The sequence below is a fragment of the Hemitrygon akajei genome, chromosome 3 (genome assembly GCF_048418815.1).
Source record: "Hemitrygon akajei chromosome 3, sHemAka1.3, whole genome shotgun sequence".
Lineage (NCBI taxonomy): Eukaryota > Metazoa > Chordata > Chondrichthyes > Myliobatiformes > Dasyatidae > Hemitrygon > Hemitrygon akajei.
This window is the reverse complement of record NC_133126.1, coordinates 54,475,999-54,494,097: the sequence shown is the minus strand read 5'-3', so window position 1 is coordinate 54,494,097 and position 18,099 is coordinate 54,475,999. Positions and strand designations below refer to the sequence as shown.

The following is an 18,099-nucleotide window of genomic DNA, read 5'->3' as shown; positions in this document are numbered from 1 at the left end:
CTGACACTTCTCTCACTGATTGGTGAGTGAACCAATTAATTTTTGTCCATTTGTCAATCTTATTGTGGTATAATAATATGACGACAACAACAATAATACTGATAATTTCATTTATAGCTACACTTCATACTTCAAATGCTACATACCGTAGATTCCGGATTTTAAGCCGCTACTTTTTTCCCACATTTTGAACAGCTTTGAACTTTGCGGCCTTTAAAACGGAGCGGCTAATACATGATTTTTTTCATGCCGCCTCGTAAACATTTTGCCTCATAACAGTAGACCAATAAAATTGATGAGTAGTTCACAGAGGTCCAATGAAATTGTACGATAAATCAAGCGCACTTTCACAATTAAATTATTGTAAATCAGTCATTTGTACTCACCCTCATCAACATGGAAAACACTCGAAGAAAAGCATTGTGCTGCCTTTATGGCAGTTATTTAGTTTATAATATTTTCGCTTAGTAATTCATTTTCTAGTTAAAGTTAGAAGAGTTTTAACTATATTTGTTTTCTGTACTACATCGCGGGATGCTATGACGTCACACCCGGTTTCGCCGCGTCTTGTGGGAAAAATGCCGTTTGCGATAAACGGAAAGGAGGGGGGGAGCGACGGAGCGGCATTAGATCTGAGCGAAACACTGCTTTTAAATGCCGTTTGCGATAAAACGGAAAGGAGGGGGGAGCGCATTACGCGAGCGGCTTTGGATCTGAGCGAACGCTGCTTTTAAATGCCGTTTGCGATAAACGGGACGGCGGAGCGAAAACGCTGCTTTTAAGTTAAAGGCGATCAATAACTTTTCCTGGTAGGCTGCAGTATATATATTTTTTACCAGTCGTTAGGAGATATTGGAATGTTGTTCAGTAAAGAAGTATACGCAACGTATATTTAAAAGTAGCCGCGTTACGGGCACGGTTCGAAAAAAAGCATTTGCAATATGTATTTGTTTTTGTTACCATATGGATTTAATTAAAAGTTAAAAAATCCTCACGTGTAATATCTTTCTGTGTAAATATCTCATATTACAACGTGGGACACCTGCGGCCGAAAATCCGGTGCGGCCTAAAATCCGGTGGGGCCTTTACAAGTAAAAAATTGATTTTATTTCTAAAATTAGAGCCAGCGGCTTTTAATCAGGTGCGCTCTGTAGTCCGGAATCTACGGTAGTTTAATTAAAAAGAACAAATAGATTAAATGAGAGAACAGAAACAGTGGAAAAGGCAGTACTACTAACACTGTGTGGAAGATGGAAGAGAAGTGGTGGTGGTGGTGTGGGGGGGGGGGGGGGGGGGGGGGGGTGTGTGTGTGTGTGTGTGTGTGTGTGTGTGTGTGTGTGTGTGTGTGTGTGTGTGTGTGTGTGTGTGTGTGTGTGTGTGTGTGTGTGTGTGTGTGTGTGTGTGTGTGTGTGTGTGTGTGTGTGTGTGTGTGTGTGTCTCTCTGTATTTCAAGCCCCAGATGAGTTCTCAACATGACAGCTGGCAGTTGTGATAGCTAGAGTCATAATTAAATGGTTGGTTTTAGACTTCTTTTGTTTCAAAAGTGCATTTTTTTTTTCTTGTGTGACCCACAACACAGGCTTTGAGAATCCCAGGCTTAAATTATTATTATTATTACTACTACTACTACTACTACTACTAATTATAATAATAATGGTAACAGCAACAGCATTTGCCCATAAAACAACTTACTGGCGCAATGAAAAAAACCCTGGACGTTTTAGCCCTTGGCTTGGCATGCTTGACATAATTTGGCCTTCATGGAAAACTAATTGGGGAACCCTGTATTATTCCCTCTCAAAGTCATTCTCCTGTCTTCTCCACATGACCTTTGACACCCTCACTGATCAAGAACATAATAACTTCTGCTTTAAATGTACCCAGTGACTTGGCCTCTACAGCAGTCTATGACAATGAATTCCAGACACCACCCTCTGGCTAGAGAAATCCCCACCCCCACATCTGTTCTAAAGGAACATCCTTCTATTCTGAAACTGTTCTCTGCTCTTTGACTCTCCCACAATTGGAAACATCCTCTCCTTGTTCACTCTATCCAGCCTTTCAATATATGATAGGTTTCAATGAGATCATCCCCCTCATCCTTCTAAATTCTGATGTGCACAGGTCCAGAGCTTTCAAATGCTCCTCATACATTAGCTCTTTGATGCTCATCCTCATAAAACTCCTCAGGACCTTTCCCAACATTAGCACATGCAATTGCAAGAAAAAGTTTGTGCACCCTTTGCAATTACCTGGTTTTCTGCATTAATTACTCATAAAAGGTGGTAATGAGCTGGGGGGGGTATATAGGTGGTATATAGTTGGGGGTGGTAATGAGGACAAGCTCTCACTACTTATTAAATGTCCCCAATGGCGTGCACCTCAGATAGCCTCTGACAACCAAGTCCAGCTCCCATCCTTCAAATGTGGCTTAGCTAAGCCCTGCGGAACCATTACTACTGAAAGGAGGAAGGGGAAAGGAGGGTTACTAGTGTATTAAAACCAGTCGCTTCGGACATTTGGGGCTCGCTGTGTTTTGCAGCTCATCTAGAAGGAAAACTGATCTCAAACCTCTGTTGCCTCGTGCCTATACCCACATATGGAAGGATTCGGGAATAAACCCAGAAGGAAGAATCCAGAGCTGGATTCCCTAAGGCAGTCCTACATTAACTTCAATGCTGACTGGCAACTCCTGCGATGCTGGTACCAAACTGTATTGGTCTCTGCCATTCCGTTGGGTTCATCAGATACGTGGACAGGGAGAACTTACTCTCCATATTGTACAGCCCAGGCTTGACAGCTAGGACGCAATATCCATGGTCAACTCTAACCAAAGGAGGCCTCACTTCACTCACAAAATCTGATCTTCATCTAAGTTACAATAATAGACAAACACAACCTGCTTAAACTAATAACACATGAGCAATTGTACTTCTTCTTGTCAACACTGAGTACATCATTTAAACTATCTCAGTCTAGATTCAAAAAAATGTGAATCTTCTGGGGGAATGCCTGCTATAAAAGCAATTTGGAGTCAGATGTTTCAATCAATGAGGTGAGTTTGGAGGTGTGGGTTGTAAAGGTGCCCTACTCTATAAAAAAAGACACACAGAATCAGGTTACTGACAGAGCCTGCTCTTCTCAAGAAAGATCTGTTTATGTGCATCATGCCTTGATCAAAACAACTTTCAGAGGGGACCTTAAAAGAAGATTTGTAGAGATGCATGAAGCTGGAAAAGGCTACAAGTACATTTCTAAATACCTGAGTGTTCATCAGTCCACAGAAAGAGAAATTGTCTACAAATGGAGAAAATTCAGTACTGTTGCTATTTTCCCTAGGAGTGGGCATCCTGCAAAGATCACACCAAGAGCACACAATGTGCAATGCTAAAGGAGGTGAAAAAGAACCCAAGGTTAACAGCAAAAGACCTACAGAAATCTCTAGAAATTGCTCAAATCTCTGTTCATGTTTACACATGAAAAACACTGAACAAGAATGGTGTTTATGCTGGGACACCACAGAGGAAACCATTGCTCTCCAAAATAAAAAAAATTGCTGCATGTTTCAAGTTTACAAAAGACCACCTGGATGTTCCACAACGCTTATGGGACAATGTTTCTGGACGGATGAGACAAAAGTTTAACTTAGTGGCAGAAATGCACACCACTATGTTTGGAAGAAAAAAGGCATGCACACCAACACCAAAACCTCATTCCAACCGTGAAGCATGATGAATGCATCATAGTTTGGGTTGCTTTGCTGCCTCAGGGCCTGGACAGCTTGGAATCATTAAGGGAACAATGAATTCAAAACTGTATCAAGACATTTTACAGGAGAATGTCAAGAGTAGTCATCCGTCACCTTAATAGAAATTGAATGATGCAACAAGACAATGATCCGAAGCACAAGAGTAAATCAACAACAGAATGGTTTTAAAAAAAAAGAAAATGCATGTTTTGGAATGGCCAAGTCAGACTCTAGATGTTAACTCAATTGAGATGCTGTGGCATGACCTGAACAGGACTGCTCATACAAGGTATCCCAGAAATATTGATTACCTAGAACAGTTTTGTATGGAGGAATGATCTAAAATTCCTTCTCACCATTGTACAAGTCGGATCAGCAGCTACAGGAAACATTTGTTGGAGGTTATTGCTCCTAAAGGAGGTTCTACCAGTTATTAAGTCCAAGGGTTCACATATTTTTTCCAGCCTGGACTGTGAATGATTGAACAATGTGTTCAATAAAGACATGAAAAATACAATTGTTTGTGCACTATTAGTTTAGACAGATTGTGTTTGTGTATTATTGTGACCTAGATGAAGATAAGACCACATTTTTTGAGTGTTTATAAGTGATTAACATGAAAAACCAGGTAAATGCTTCACAAACTTTTTCTTGCAACTGCACTTTCTTGGACATGGGCTACAAAACTGCCCACAATATCCAAATATTGTCTCAGCAATGCCTTACAAAACATCAGCATTACATTCTTGTTTTTATACTCTAGTCCTCCCAACATGAATGCTAACATTATATTTGCCCTCATCATTACCAAATCAATCTGCAAGTTAACCTTTAGCGAATCCTGCACAGGACCCCTCTAGCCCCTTTACATCTCCAATTTTTGAATTCTCTCCCCATTCAAAAAATAGTCTATGCTTTTATTCCTTTTATCAAAGTGCATGGCCATACACTGCCTTACACTGTATTCCATCTGCCAGTTCTTGGCTCATTCTCCCAAACCGTCCAAGTCCTTCTGCAGATGCTCTGTTCCTTCAATACTATCTGCCTCTTTACCTACCTTTGCATCACCTGCAGAGTTAGCCACAAAGCCATAATTCTGTCATCCAAATCATTAACATATAACATGAGAGTGGCACACCCAACACCAACCTGTGCTAAATATCTACTAGTCACCAGCAGCCAACCAGAAAAGGGCTGCTTTAATCCCACATTTGCCTTCTGCCAGTCAGCCAATCTTCTGGCCTTGTCAATACCTTTCCTGTAATATCATGAGCTCATTTCTTGTTTAGCAAACTTATGTGCAGCACCTTGTCAAAAACCTTCTGAAAATCCAAGTAAACAACATCCACTGACTCTCCTTTATCTATCCTATATGTTATTTCCTCAAAGAATTCCAACAGAATTGTCAGACAAGATGTTTCTTTAAGGAAATCATGCTGACATCAGTATATTTTATGATGTGCTTCCAAATTCCCTGATACTTCACCCTTAACAATGGGCTCCATAATCTCATCAACCACTGAAATCAGACTAACAGGCCTACAATTTCCTGTCTTCTACCTCCCTTCTTAAACAGTGGAGTTACATTTGCGATTTTACATTCTTCTGGAATCATTCCTGACACTAGTGATTCTTGAAACATCACCACCAATGCCTTCATAATCTCTTCAGCTACCCCTTTCAGACCCTGAAATGTAGTCCACCCAGACCAGGTGCCTTATCCACTTTCACATCTTCCCAAGCAGCTTCTCCTTAGTAATACTGACTACACTTACTTCTGCCCAGCACTCTCGAATTTCTGGCAGAGTGCTGGAGTCTTCCGTGATGAAGATTAAAGCAAAATGTACATGTGTGGGTTAAGCAAACTGTGGATGACATCAAGAATAGGGGCACTGTGGACAGTGCTAAATACTATTGAAAAATACAGGGAGATATAGATCTGTTGCGGTCATGGGAGGGATGGTAGCAGACTTTAATCTGGGTAAGAGTGAGGTACTGCACTTTAGGAGGTCAAATACAAGGAGAAAGTATACAGTTAATAGTAGAGCCCTTAATAACATTGAGGAACAGAAGGATCTTGAGTTCTAGGTCCTTAGCTCACTGACAATGGCTATGCAAGTGGATAAGATGGTAAAGAAGGCAGATGGCGCACTTGCTTTCATTGGTAAAGGTATAAGGAAGCCATGCTGCAGCTGTATAAAAATTCTGTCAGCTGTACTTGGAACACCCCCACCCCATTAAAGGAAGAACATGGAGACTGTGGAGAGGGTGCAAAAGCGGTTTACCAGGATGTTGCTTGATTGGAAGTATGAACTATAAAGAAAGGTTGAACAAACTTGGGATGTTTACCCAAGAATGTTGGAGACTGAGGGAGAACCTGATAGAAGTCATTAAAATTATGAATGACATAGGTAGGGTAGACAGTCTGAATCTTTTCCCCAATGTTGAAATGTCAAACATGCTTTTAAGGTTAGAAGGGGAAGTTTAAAGGCGACATGGGGGACAAGTTTTATTTTTACGCATGGATTGGTAGGTACCAGGAATAGGTTACCATGATTAGCCGTGGAAAAAGACCATTTGATGGAGATTAAGAGGCCTTTATATAGACACACGAACATGTGGGAATGAAGGACTATGGATGATTCACAGGAGGAGGGCATTTAGTATAAACTAGCAGCAAGAGCAACACAACATCATCGGCTGAATGCATTGTCCAGTGCTGTACAATGTTGTATGCCCTTTAGTTTTGGACTCCCCTACCCTTGGAAAATGATTATCCTATCTATACTTTTCAAGATCCTTGGGCAACTATCCTCACTACCTTCAGCTCCACCAATCTCCACGTCATGAATTTACTTATTACATCAAAGACGGATTAATCCAAGTCATTTATATATATTCCAAACTACAAAGGTCCAGGTATCAATTTCTGCAGTACACCACTGATCACAGACCTGAGCAATCCTCCACAACTGCCCTCTGCCTCATATCATCAATCCAATTTTAGATCCAATTGGCCAAATCACTCTGGAATGCATGTGCCCTAGCTTCCTGGACTAGCTTCGCATGTAAGACGGCGCCAAATCCTTATTAAAGTCCCTCGAAAATTCAGATTGGCGAAGCAGAATTTCTCATGCACAAACCATGCCATTTCCTCATCATTAGTCCCTGGAAAGTGATCATAATCCTACTTGATAGAATTTTTCCCCTATACTTTCAATATTACTGACACAATCTAAGCAGCCTTTAGTTTCCCGGATATTCTCAAAGGTAAAGGTAGATTAATATTTTGGAACATTATGAAATTGAGGTGGATAAGGAACTGGCAAAGAGGATCTGAAGCCAGCATATATTATCAATGATCATATTCAATTATTGGACAAGTTTGAAGGATCGATCCAGTAGCTGATACCTACTCCTATTTTCTTGTGATTACACTGGAAAGGTGCAGAGCTAATTCACCAGGATGTTGACTGGAATTGAATATTTCAGTTACAAGAAGAGGCTAGACATCCAAGGCTTGTTTTCTTTGTTTTCTTTAGAACATAGGGGTTGGGGAACTCAAGAAAAGTATACAAATTAAAGGTATGGATTAGAATATTTTACCCATAGCACACATATCTAAAACCATAGATTTAAAATGAAGAGCAAGAGGTTCATAGAGGATACAAGGAAGAATTTTTTTTTTTTTAACCAATAATATGGCTGCAGTCCTGAACACACTGTCAAAAAACATGGTGAAGACAGGTACTCTCACAATATTCAAGTATCTGAATGAGAGCTTCAAGAACCAAGACACTACAGACCAAGTGCTGGTTAATGGGATTAATATGGGTAAGCATTTGATGGGCAGTATAGATATGGTGAGCTAAAGGACCTGGCCTGTGTTACATGACAGTATGATAGTAATTCAGAAAATTAGAGTTTAAGCTCTAACATCGAAATTGTAGAAATGAAATTCAGTTATTTAAATAATCTGGAATTTTCCAAGATAACGCACAATACAACTGTATAATTCACTAATGCACTTCAAATCTACTGTCCTGATTTACATGCAACTCCAGACGGCAAATACACTGTGAGAGGTTGACTGTTAAGTGGTGAAGCAAGCCACAAACAGAAAACTAAATTAAACTAGATAGATATACTTTGACTCAGGAATTAAATTTGAATATAGAAATATCATTCCCAGCAAAGAACCAGCACAGTCATCCTTACAAATATCTGATGTTTACTGTATAAATTGGGAAAGCTATCCCATAGACCAGCAAAGCAATACCATGACAACAGCCTGACTCCTGCATTGAAACTGCCCACCAGAACAGAGCCACAAGAGGGCGTGGTACAAAGAGTGTGGTATCCAGGCAAGGAAGCTGCTCTGGTGTCCTGAACATTAACTCTAGGCACACTGATTTCATGCCATCATGTTAAACTACAACAAAGAAGCTCTCCTTGATTAATAATCAGTGCTCCATCATGTTGAGCTCACAGAAAGTAACAAGGGCACAGAATGTACTCTGAACTCAAGTCCATCACAGGGAGTGGCTTGGCAGCACCATTATTGACCAAGCTGGCTGAGAGCTAAGGACATGGCTTTCAGACTGATAGAAGGAGAGTAACAAACACTAGAGGTAAATCTACTTTACCCTCAGCTTCACAATCTTCTACATATGCACCCATCCATGATAGTACTGGTGTGTAATTACTGCATAGTCCTCATGAAGTACAATTTTCATACCAGCGTAGCATGGCACTAACATCAAACTAGGATTTGGTAGCCCAACTCTGAGGCCTGTAGACTAGTAAAAGCAGAAGAAATGTATTCCACCTATAATGTCAAGGCTCACATCTTTAACTTCAGTTGTCAGGTAAACAAACTTAGTTTTAAGAGGTTGACTCAGTTGTGTAGACACCAAAATTGTCTAGATATATCCAGTTCTCAAAAAGCAAGGTAACCTAGCTCATGAACATCTAATCAGTCCACTCTCAAACTGCAGCACAGTAATGGAAAGTGTTAATGACAGCGCAGCCAAGCCAAACTTACTGATAAACCTGCTCACTGATATCAATTTTGAGTTTTACTAAAACCACATCATACCCTTGGTCCCAATTGTGCACCACAGAACTGAAATGACATCAAGACAGATGTTACTGAAGTGTGGCATCGGGGCCTTAGTAAAACTGAAGTCCATGGGCATCAATAGAAAAATACACTGCTGGCTGGAGTCATTCTTCACATAAAAGGCCATCATGTTAGGAAGCTGTGGCAAAAGCACCTCAGGCAAATCATCACTGTCCAAGGCCATATGTGGGAATGGTCACTGATGATCAGGAAATGATAAATTCCATTCACAGCTCCTCAACAAATGAAGCAGTCTATGTTGCGCAAAGCAAGACCTTAACAACATTCAGACATGGATGGAAGCATTAATAACACTGTGCAACGGATACAAAGCAATAATCATTAGGAACAAGAGTTCAACCAACTATCTTTGACATTCAATTCAATTAACATCACTAACTTCTTCATCACTAACATCTTGGGCATTACTAGTAAGCACAAACTCAACTGGCTTAATTATAATAATAAGACAGTGTCAGCTGAGTTAAGATGGCACCAAGTGGATGCATGTTCAAGCTCATCTGCAAAAAACAGTTTAATTCTTCTCTTTAATGTCTCTTTATTTCCTTTTCAAGGTAGTTAGGGTTCTGTTGAGGTCCTGATCTGCAAGTGGCACTCAAACTGCATTTTTTTTTTTACTATGGTGGATGAGTTCCTGTTCCTGGAGCTTGTCGGCCGACCATTTCCCAATATTCTCCAGGCATGGCCTGGAAGATGGTGCCTCCAGGGTACTGCCCTTGTGATGACCAATTTCAGGCCAGTGTTGCCAACTGAGTATGGGAAAGCGATGCAGCAGACTATAATATCATAACAGCGAATGTCAGTCTCCCCTTTCACTGTGAAAATGGCTGATATATCTCTGTGCCTTGTAGAGAGTGAGAGCGAGAGTGAGAGCGAGACAGAGAGCGAGAGACTGTGGCATGTTGAACTGTTGGGTAGACAATAGTTTGTGTTGACTGCAGATCATGGTCTCTCTTTGGGTGCTCTGCTGTTGCTTGGTGGGCCATGATACTTTTTGCTGAAATGGGTGGGAGATGGAATTGGGGAGGTTGACGTGTCGATGCTTGCTGCTGCTTGCACAGGGGAGGGGGAGAGGGGGCTTTGGGTTTCAATTATTTTTCTGCCATTCATTCTTTTGGGGGTCTTCTGTTTTTCGTGGATATCTGCAAGTATTTCAGGTTGTATACTGTATACATTCTCTGATAATAAACAGAACCACTTCAGAAGCTAGGTATCCTGTGGTGAGTGGTTAACCCCCAATACCCCAAGTCTTTCCATTTCCTACAAGGAATGAGTTGGGAGTACAATAGGATACATCCAAATAGCCAGGATGATAGCAATCCCAACAACTTGCAAGTAGCTCAATGCCATTTGTAACATGGCATTCCATCCACCACACTGAACTTTTATTCCATCCTTCACTGACATAAAATGACTAAAGGGGAAGTCACATACAAAATATACAAATGTTCAACCGCACTTTCCTTCAAATAGGCACACAACATTCTGCTGGTTCTGTCAACTCACACACCGTCCTGACTTGGAAACAGTTTACTATTCCTTCATCAACACTGAATCCCAATGCTGAAAGTCCCTGCCCTATGGCGTTTTGGGAATATTTCAATAGTATGACAGCAGCAATTTTTTAAAAATCTAGCTCACCACAATTTCTCAAGGGCAATAGGGAATAGACATTAATACTGGTGTTGGAAGTTATTGTCATGTCTCAAATAAAGGAATTTTTGTTTTAAATTGCAACTATGTACAATCAGAATCACAATACAAAATGCTGCTGAAGTACACCACCACTGTGATTTATACTTAAGGTACGAATCTAAATGATTCGATGTTAAAAGGTTCAAACAATGACAACTGATGCCAATCTGAAACATGCAGAGAATATTCCTGGCTTTCCTTAGTTCTACTGCAATATCAAGATAATGAATTACTTACTCTTGGAGTTATGACTTCTTTTTCCTCTTTTTCATTTTCAGCTTCATCATTTTTCTCAAAATCTGTTTCTTCATCTGAAGCTCCAGATACTTTCTTTGGATCATATGCACCATTCTCTTCACCTTTTTCCAATGTTTTTCCTTTAGGTTCCATATGGTGAATGGTCCTAAAGCGAAGATCAGCTGCACGACAGTATTCTTCAAAGCCATACAAATACCTAGAATTTAGTCAGATACAAAGGAAAGGCACAAAACTGTTATTAAGGAAAGCCCATGACTGTCCAAGGTTCAAACTTGATCACATCAAAACTGACAGTGAGGAAACAGAGTTATCAAACTATTACACTACTATTGTAGTTAAATTTTCAGGAAAACTTTGGCATCAACATAATTCATGTTCAGTTACTACATTTCACAGCTACATAATTAGACTGAATTGTGCATTCATTATGACTTACTAGTATCATTCAGGTAAGACTATCATCAGAAATTCAAGGGGAAGAGTATGTCCTTGGCTTTTGGTACTACAAGTATGTCAGAGTATCTATTGACGATGATATTCACCTTCGTCATATTCAGTTTAAACAGTGATTGATATTCTCAAGTGCATTTATTGCAGACAATTCAAGACTATCTTTAAATTTTACACAGACATGTTTAAATTGTGGAGATTCACATATATAATCCCTAACTTGTAGGTCTGAAAATATCCATAAGTGATATTAGAAGCCAGCAAATCTGCTGTAATGTAATCTGCAGTGCTCTCAGAGAAAAAGTAACATCTTCAATTGAAATACTGCAAAAGGAATCAGTCTGTAATACTGGTACAGTTAGAGAACATGGTACTCAAGTGGCAAGCTGGAAAACGGAACCTAAAATTAGCACGGTAACAGAAGGCAGAGGATGATGTTGAATGTTCATTGTGATTGATGTTGGTAACTAGTGGTGAACCATAGGGATCAACTCGAGCCTCTTTACTCTGGATATGAACATAGCAAGGGTGATTAGCAAGCTTATGAATAGTTAAAAACTGGTGATGATGTAGATTACGGGTTGGGACAGCATTCAACTTCAGATTGATATTGATCTATTGTCAAAATTATAGAATAGCAGCAGATGAAACTTAACCTTTATAAACATAAGGTGTTCAAATTTGTAAGGACTAACAAGCGGAAAACCTAACAAGAGAAAAATGAAGAAGAGGAACCGGAGTACAAATCCAAATATCTCTAACAGTTAAACCACAAGCAGACAAGTTGATGAAAAGGTATCAGATGTCTATCTTCATCAGCCAGGGCACAAAGTACAAGTCCAGGAAGGCAATGGTACATCTTCGTAAAACATTAGTTAAGAGCAGAACAGCTGGAATACTGCATATAGTTTTGACACCACACTGTCAGAAGAACAAAGACAAGATTTAACAATGTTTCCTGGTGTGGAACATTTCAGTATAGAGGAAATGCCTGCTAAGCTATTTTCTTGAAAGCAGAGGAGGCTGATGGTGGACCTGAAAGTGATATGCAAAATTCTGAGGAGCAGAGACAGTATAGATAGTGGGAAGCTTTCATTACAGCTTAAAACTAGAAGACACAGATACAGGGGAAGAATATCATAGAAATAACTTGCTGATGCAGAGGGTAGTTGGAATCTGGAACATACTTCCCAAATAGGTGGGTATTTTAAAAAGCGCCTGAATATGAATGGCATACAAGATTTCAAGCCAAGTGTTATGGGCTGAGTGCAGGTCGGTGGGACTAGGTGTTGGCACGGACTAGAAGGGCCAAGATGGCCTGTTTCTGTGCTGTAATTGTCATAAGGTTATAGGCAAATAGGATTTGTATTGATTGGTAGTTAATGGTGGGCAACAACACACTGGACCAGAGTTCACTCAATGGAGCATGACTATGACTTACCCTGAAACTGAAGGGAAAAGAGTAGAAGCTGAAACAAACTCATCAGATAAAATCATTTTGCTTCCTCAACTGCAAAAGTGCTAAGGTAGATTAAGATACTAACACTAATTTTAGCATACTGGTGTCAAAGACAAAATCACACATCCTTGCCAATCCTTTCCTGGAATTTGAACTCATTACATGGGATTTTACTTTTTTTCTCCACAACTTATTAAAAGTGTAATTTCCAAATTCATGCATCCAGTAGATAATCTTTTTGCTTACAATCTCATGCTTCCTTAATTTTTCAATAATTTTATTTAATATAGTATGAAGCAATAACAGATTGTTGAGAATAGTACAGGTTTTCAAAGGGTTCCATTGCTGAGAACTGATTTCTCCACAAGTCAGTAATTTGTAAGCAATGCCATGAAGAATACCCATAATTGAGAATGAAGTTCTTGAACCTGCTTCATTCACTTCATTCAGATTTTCCATCATGCTCACATTTACTAATAATTCTCTATGTCCAAAGTAATAATTACAATTACTTTATTACAGTGCTGTTTCAGTCCTACCTTTACAACTATGTTGTACTTTACACTAGTAAAATGTTCAAGTTCATTATACGTTACACCTTTTTATTCCCAATACACTGCCTGAGAAATATCCGTTCACGTTATCTCAAAGCAATTTACAGCCCAGGAGGTACTTTAAAAATGTAATTACTATTACAATGTAGGAAACACATCAACAAGATTGTGCATGATGTTTACCTGCCAACAGTATTAAGATAATAGACATATTACTTGTTTTAGGTGTATTGAGTGATGGGAAATATTGGCTTAGAAAACCAGCGATGCCCCCCTGCTCTTCAAAATAACGTCATGGATCTTTCTCATACACCTGAGAAAGCAGGTGAGACCTTAATGGATAGTATGTCCAGCAGTACATTTCCACATGAGATTGAATATAGCTTTTATTTTGTACATTCATTACAGTGATGGATCTAAGTCACAAAAATGCAAGGAATACAGCCAAACTTAGAACACATAAATGGAAGGAAATCAGAAGGTATTAGAATTTAGGTTTAGCAAGTTAGTAAAACAATGCTGAACTCATGAAGATCTGTCAAAAATGCTCATGTCTTGGCTTCATTTTATTATTTTCTTGTCCCCTATTGATTACTTAGAAAATCAAATAAGTAGCTATAATTGAGCAAAATATGCTCAAGTAGAAAAACATTTCACTAAGTGATTTATTGCTGGCAAAAAAAGTAAGAAGAGTAGTGTGAGCTGCCTTAATGACTATCATCCAGTAGCGCTCACATCTACAGTGATGAAATGCTTTGAGAGGTCGGTCATGACTAAAATCAACTCCTGCTCAGCAAGGGTCTGGACCCACAGCAATCTGCTTATCGCCACAATAGGTCTACGGCAGATGGAATGTCAATGGCTCTTCACACGGCTTTAGATCACCTGGACAATACAAACACCTAATGTCAGAATGCTGCTTGTTGACTATAGCTCCATGTTTAACATCATCATCCCTACAGTCCTGATCAATAAGCTACAGTACCTAGACCTCTCTACCTGCCTCTGCAACTGGATCTTTTGATTTCTTAACCAGAACACCACAATCTGTGCGGATTGGTAATAATAACTCCTCCTCACTGACAATCAACACTGGCACCCCTCAAGGGTGTGTCACTGCTCTTCACAGTGTCACTTCGCCCACTGCTCTATTCCCTCTATATCCATGATAGTGTGACTAGGTATAGCTCAAATACCATCTATAAATTTGCTGATGATACAATTGTTAGTAGAACCTCAGATGGAGATGAGAGGGTGTACAGGAGCGAGATATACTAGCTAGTTGAGTGGTGTCGCAGCAACAACCTTGCACTCAACATCAGTAAAACTAAAGAGATGATTGTGGACTTTAGGAAGGGCAAGTCGAGGGAACACAAACCAATCCTCAAAGGGATCAGAAGTGGAGAAAGTAAGCAAGTTCAAGTTCCTGGGTATCAAGATCTCGGAGGATCTAACCTGCAGCTATAAAGAACGCAAGAGAGCGACTAGATTTAATTAGGAGTTTCAAGAGATTCGGTTTGTCACCTAAGATACTTGAAAACCTCTAAAGATGTACTGTGGAGAGTATTCTAACAGGTGCCATCACTGTCTGGTATGGGTGGGGGGGGGGGGGGGTGACTGCACAGGATCAAAAGCAGCTACAGAAAGCTGTAAAATTAGTCAGTTCCATTTTGTGTTCTGGCCTCCATAGTATCCAAGACATCTTCAAGGAGCAGTTCCTTAAAAAGACAGCATCCATCATTAAAGACACCCATCACCGAGGACATGCCCTCTTTTCATTGCTACCATCAGGAAGTGGGTACAGAAGCCTGAAGGCATACACTCAGCAATTCAGATACAGCCTCTTCCCTTCTGACATCCGATTCCAAAATGGACATTGAACCCATAAATACCTCACTTTTTAAATACATATTATTTCTGTGTTGCACTATTTTTAATCTAACTATACACACACGCATACGCAAGCACACATTCCCCCAAGGAATGCATCAATAGAATACTAAATTCAGTATCTTCTAGGTGCAGCTTCTGAACCATCAGCAATCCTCTACAATGAATTATTATTGATAATTTAAAATAATGTAATAGGGCTAAACTGGCAGCAACTCAGCAATGTGTGACTGTGGTGATAAATTGTGAACAATACATAGACTATTCACGTCCACTTCTCAAATGAGTCTTATAATGCCTTAAGATCTTGATAAATGTGTTACTATTAGGGCACATTCTAGCTTTGCATAAAAAATCAGTTCACACATTCTGTACTCCAAGGATCCATAAATGCAAACAATTTAAAGTCATTGTTTTTGTCACATCCATTCACTGCTTGATTTCGAAGTTACAATTATTACCCTCAATCTTTTAATTCTTTAATAATCAGTTACATGACATGAAATGGATGATCAGCCATGATCATACTGAATGGCGGTGCAGGCTCAAAGGGCCGAATGGCCTACTCCTGCACCTATTTTCTATGTTTCTATGACATGGGCATCATTGGCAAGGCATTTTTGCTGATCCCTAGATGGTGAAGAATATGGTGGTTCTTTACATAAGCTGCTGTTATTTCCACAAATGCTTTCTGGAAATGTTAGAATTTTAAAATAGCAAAAATCACAGAAAGGAACACTAGTCCAAGTCAAGGTGCTGAAAGACTTGGCGGGAAACTTGATGATCCCATCATCTTACTGCCACTGACTTTCTAACCAAGGAAAGTTGCTGCTTTCTGGGGAGAGAAAAAAGGATAGAAACATTGTTGCAGTACAAGTCACTGACCAGGATGGATGTTGAGACACCCGTAAGCAACCAAGTGCTTTATCTTCAATAATGTCAAATTTCTGTCTTTGCAACTCTGCCCACCTAAGAAATGAAGACTTGTCCTTGTAAATAATTTGAGGAATCATTAGATAAGCAATGTAGCATAGAACATTCAGCTTCTAACCTGCTCTTGTAGATATGACTTAATTGACTAGTCCAGTCTGCCTGATGGTGGATTGCAGAATACTGCTAAAGAGGAACACAGCAACAGCAATGCCACAAAACATCAAGTTATTAAAAAAATGTTAGGTTCTCTTCCTTGAGATGGACATTTTCAAGCTTGAATTTAACTAACCATGAGCCAAGGTCTGGAATTCAGCTAAGGCTTATTATATGCATTAATGGGCAACTTTATTATGTGACGGATTGATAATGGGATAGTATAATCAGTTCCACTTCTGACAGAAAATCAAATCACTAATGAATTTGTCAAAGATACTTCATTCAAGGAGGCTGCCACAGGGACTATGTTCTGCAGCTTTGAAGACTGACCTGCAAAAACCATAACCATCTTCCATTCTGCTACGTGTGATTCTAGGGTTTTCACTCTGCTCCTCACTGATAATACTATCAGTAGGGCTCCTTAGCACTGCCTCTAATCAAGTGCTGTCTTGATACCAAGAGCAGTCACCCTTATATTGACTCCAGAATTCAATTCTTATATCCAAGACTGGAATGAGGCCAGGAACCAAGTGGTCCCATTAACCTAAATGGGCACTGGGAAGAAAATCAGTGGTGAGAATCTTAATCACATCATTTCAACTAACATGATCTTGTTAACAACTGGGAGCAGGCTAAGAGGGCAGTAATTGGTTGGGTTGGATTTGTCCTGCTTTTTGTGGACAGAACATACCTGGTCAAATTTCCACATTGTCAGGTAGATGCCAGTGTTTTAGCTGTATAGTTAACTTAGGGGTGTGGCTAGTTCTCGAATACAGGTTTTCAGCACTACAGCCAGAATACTGACTGGACACATGGCCTTTGCTGAGCCCAGTGCACTTAGCCGTTTTCTGGATGGGGTGAAACCAATTGACTGGAGACTGGGATCTGTGATGATAAGGACCTCAGGAGGTGGCAGAGAAGGATCATCCATTAAGTACTTCATGCTAAAAATAGTTGCAAACACTTCAGTTTGTAAAGAGCTTTGGACATCTGGAGACATAAAAGGCGCTATACAAATGCACATTGTTTCTAAAAATGCTTAGCATTTATAGATTATGCCATAGTCTACTTTCCTCTTCAGGAATACATAATGGTCAACTCTTGAAATCAGAACATATTGCTAAAGGTGCTTTTTATGGAAGGAGCCTCAAAACATTTTTTTTGAAAAGAGTTGTAGTAGTAGTTATGTTTACGTGGTTACTGTTCCTTTCTTATTTGTAACCTAATTATCTATTATCAGCACAAGAAAATAATAATCCTGTGGTAAGAAGTAGAGTTTAGGAAAACTGGTGTTTAAATAGCCATCCAACTACCATGCAACAGTACTAAAGAGGACTCATAAAGCACTGGAGAAACATTTTTTAAAAAGCGAATAAACTACTTATTATATTTGTCCATTCTCCCCTTGATGTCATTTTCCTTGGAACAGGTGTATTAAGCTAAGAACAAGTTTAAGCACAAAAATTACCTCCCATTAGTGTCCTTCTGGTCAAAGATATAAATTGGGGACTTCCGGTAAGATGGCGATTGTTTAGCTGCTCCGAACTTTTGTTCCGTTACTGTCGCTACCTTTGCACTAAATGTCTCCATTTTTTAAACCTTAGTTAGGAATTATTTCGGTACCTCTTACTTGCCTGTGAATATATCTAACTTACAATGTCTAGCAAGAGTTCTAAATCCGGGAGAAAAGAATCTATGACCCCGTTGGACGAGATGATGGTGGCGCTTGGAAAGCTGCGAGACGAAATCTTAAAGGAATTTAAAACCGCTGGGGACTTCCGCAAGAGTTCTAAACCCGGGAGAAAAGAAGCCA

At 39.6% G+C, this 18,099-nt stretch overlaps 1 protein-coding gene across 5 annotated transcripts in view; it reads right to left on the bottom strand.

Annotated features, from left to right (window-relative positions):
* arid4a (AT-rich interactive domain 4A) overlaps positions 1-18,099 on the bottom strand; it is a 124,903-nt gene that overhangs the window by 34,906 nt on the left and 71,898 nt on the right. For all 5 annotated transcript variants that reach the window (XM_073039932.1, XM_073039931.1, XM_073039933.1 and 2 more), the window contains one exon: positions 10,824-11,040. In XM_073039932.1, the coding sequence (XP_072896033.1) occupies positions 10,824-11,040 (217 nt within the window). The remainder of the gene's footprint in view (positions 1-10,823; positions 11,041-18,099) is intronic.